General features: G+C 66.5%; 1 protein-coding gene across 1 annotated transcript in view; it reads left to right on the forward strand.

The window, feature by feature from the left end:
* The window catches only part of RRBP1 (ribosome binding protein 1), a 51256-nt gene that overhangs the window by 44036 nt on the left and 5396 nt on the right, over positions 1 to 1824 (forward strand). The window contains exons 13-17 of the mRNA XM_010862792.1: positions 87 to 177; positions 550 to 642; positions 1006 to 1098; positions 1181 to 1264; positions 1386 to 1475. Coding sequence (XP_010861094.1) covers positions 87 to 177; positions 550 to 642; positions 1006 to 1098; positions 1181 to 1264; positions 1386 to 1475 — 451 coding nt within the window. The remainder of the gene's footprint in view (positions 1 to 86; positions 178 to 549; positions 643 to 1005; positions 1099 to 1180; positions 1265 to 1385; positions 1476 to 1824) is intronic.

Raw genomic sequence — 1824 nt, forward strand, 5'->3', positions numbered from 1 at the left:
ACCTGGGACAAGGAGGGGCTCTGAGACAGGCCCTGGGGGGGCTGCAGGCCTTCAGAGCCAGACAGTGACCTGCTGTCTGTCCCCAGCCTCATGGAGCTGGAGTCACAGGTGTGGTGCCTGGAGAAGGAGGCCACGGAGCTCAGGGAGGCGGTGGAGCAGCAGAAGGCGAAGAACAATGTGAGTGTGGGGCCGGGGCGCCTGCCGTGTGGATGGGGAGGGGCCGCCTGCCGTGTGGACAGGGGCCTCGGCTGCATCCTGGCCCAGGCCGTCTTCCAGAGCCTCTGACCGCACCTCCCGAGGCCTGGCTGGGCCAGAGTCGGCCTCCAGGTGACTGGAAGCTCTTCACTGAGGAGCCAGTGACTGCCCTCATCTCCCCACCCCCAGCCCCGCAGACGAGTCTCTCTCTAAAAGGCACCGGGTCACCCCGAGCCATCAGGCGCCAGTGCTGCCCAGCATCCCCTGTGGGGTCTGGAGGCAGGTCAGGGGGGTTTGCATGCCCTGCAGAGACCAGCCTGGCTGGGCATGCTGACCATGCCCCTCTCCTCCCAGGACCTCCGAGAGAAGAACTGGAAGGCCATGGAGGCTCTGGCCTCGGCCGAGAAGAGCTGCGAGGAGAAGCTGCGGTCCCTGACTCAGGCCAAGGTCAGTGTGGGCTCCGGGCTGGCGTCAGTCAAGCTGGTCAGCAGAGCTTGCAGCCACGGGCAGGGCAGCCCTGGGCTCAGACCGGCTCCGGAGTCCATCCGGGGCCCATCCCTGCCTCTTCTTACGTGTTCTCTGCCCACCCTCCCGCCTGTTTCCCCTGGAGAAGTGGGGAGCAGTGAATCCTTTGTGCTGCTTCTCAGCTGGGCCTTGCCCTCCAAGGCCACCGGGGGCCCAAGCTTGGTCTGTCTGCGTGGACTTTGTTTGTATTGCTCTTCTGCCCTGACATCTTGTCTGAACGATCCCCCTGAGCGCCCAGGCTGACCACTGCACTCCCCCCGCAACCCCTGCCCGGACTCCCCACAGGAGGAATCGGAGAAGCAACTCAGCCTGACGGAGGCCCAGACCAAGGAGGCCCTGCTGGCCCTGCTCCCGGGGCTCCCCACCTCCACCAACCAGGTAGGAGGCGGGGTGGCTCCTCTGGGTCCCCCCACCCATGAAGGGGTGCATCCCGCCCAACTGCAAAACATTTCTGTTTCAGAGTTACGCTGAGTGGTTGCAGGAGCTCAAAGAGAATGCCTGTTTGGAGTTGTCGAAGCGGCCGCAGGCGAGCCCGGAGCCCTCGGTGAGCATGGACAGCCATCCAGCCTCACAGCCTGCCCTGTCCCCCGGGGGTGCCTGGAGCCGGTCGTCAGGCTTTGGCTCACCAGCCCCCCTCACCCCTCCCCTTCTGCCTCCGCACTCAGGACTTGGCTGCTAAGCTGAGGGAGGCAGAGGAGACGCAGAGTGGCCTGCAGGCCGAGTGTGACCAGTACCGCAGCATTCTGGCCGAGACGGTGAGGCCCGGCGGGGAAGTCCAGCGGTTGGGGGGCCCGACCGGGTCGCTGGCTCTGTGACCTTGGGTGGGCACGGCCCCCCTCTGGGCCCTGTTCCTGTGGCTGAATGGCGAAGAGGGGTGCTCAGGGTGAAGGTCTGGGGCGAGTCTGAGGCGGGAGGGGAGTGGTTGGCTCTCCTATGACACCAGGAGCCCAGCCCTTGCGCTGGGGCTGGCCCTTCCTGGGCTGCTGAGGTCCACCTGCTGCAGACCCATCAGAGACGAGAGTCCCAACAGCTCTGTCTTCTGCACGCTGGCTGGGGGAGCCCCGCTCCAGGGCCGCCCCTTCCCCGCCGCGTGGCCGGCCGGGC

This window comes from Bison bison, unplaced genomic scaffold, assembly GCF_000754665.1.
Source record: "Bison bison bison isolate TAMUID 2011002044 unplaced genomic scaffold, Bison_UMD1.0 scf7180017864484, whole genome shotgun sequence".
In the NCBI taxonomy this organism is placed as follows: domain Eukaryota; kingdom Metazoa; phylum Chordata; class Mammalia; order Artiodactyla; family Bovidae; genus Bison; species Bison bison.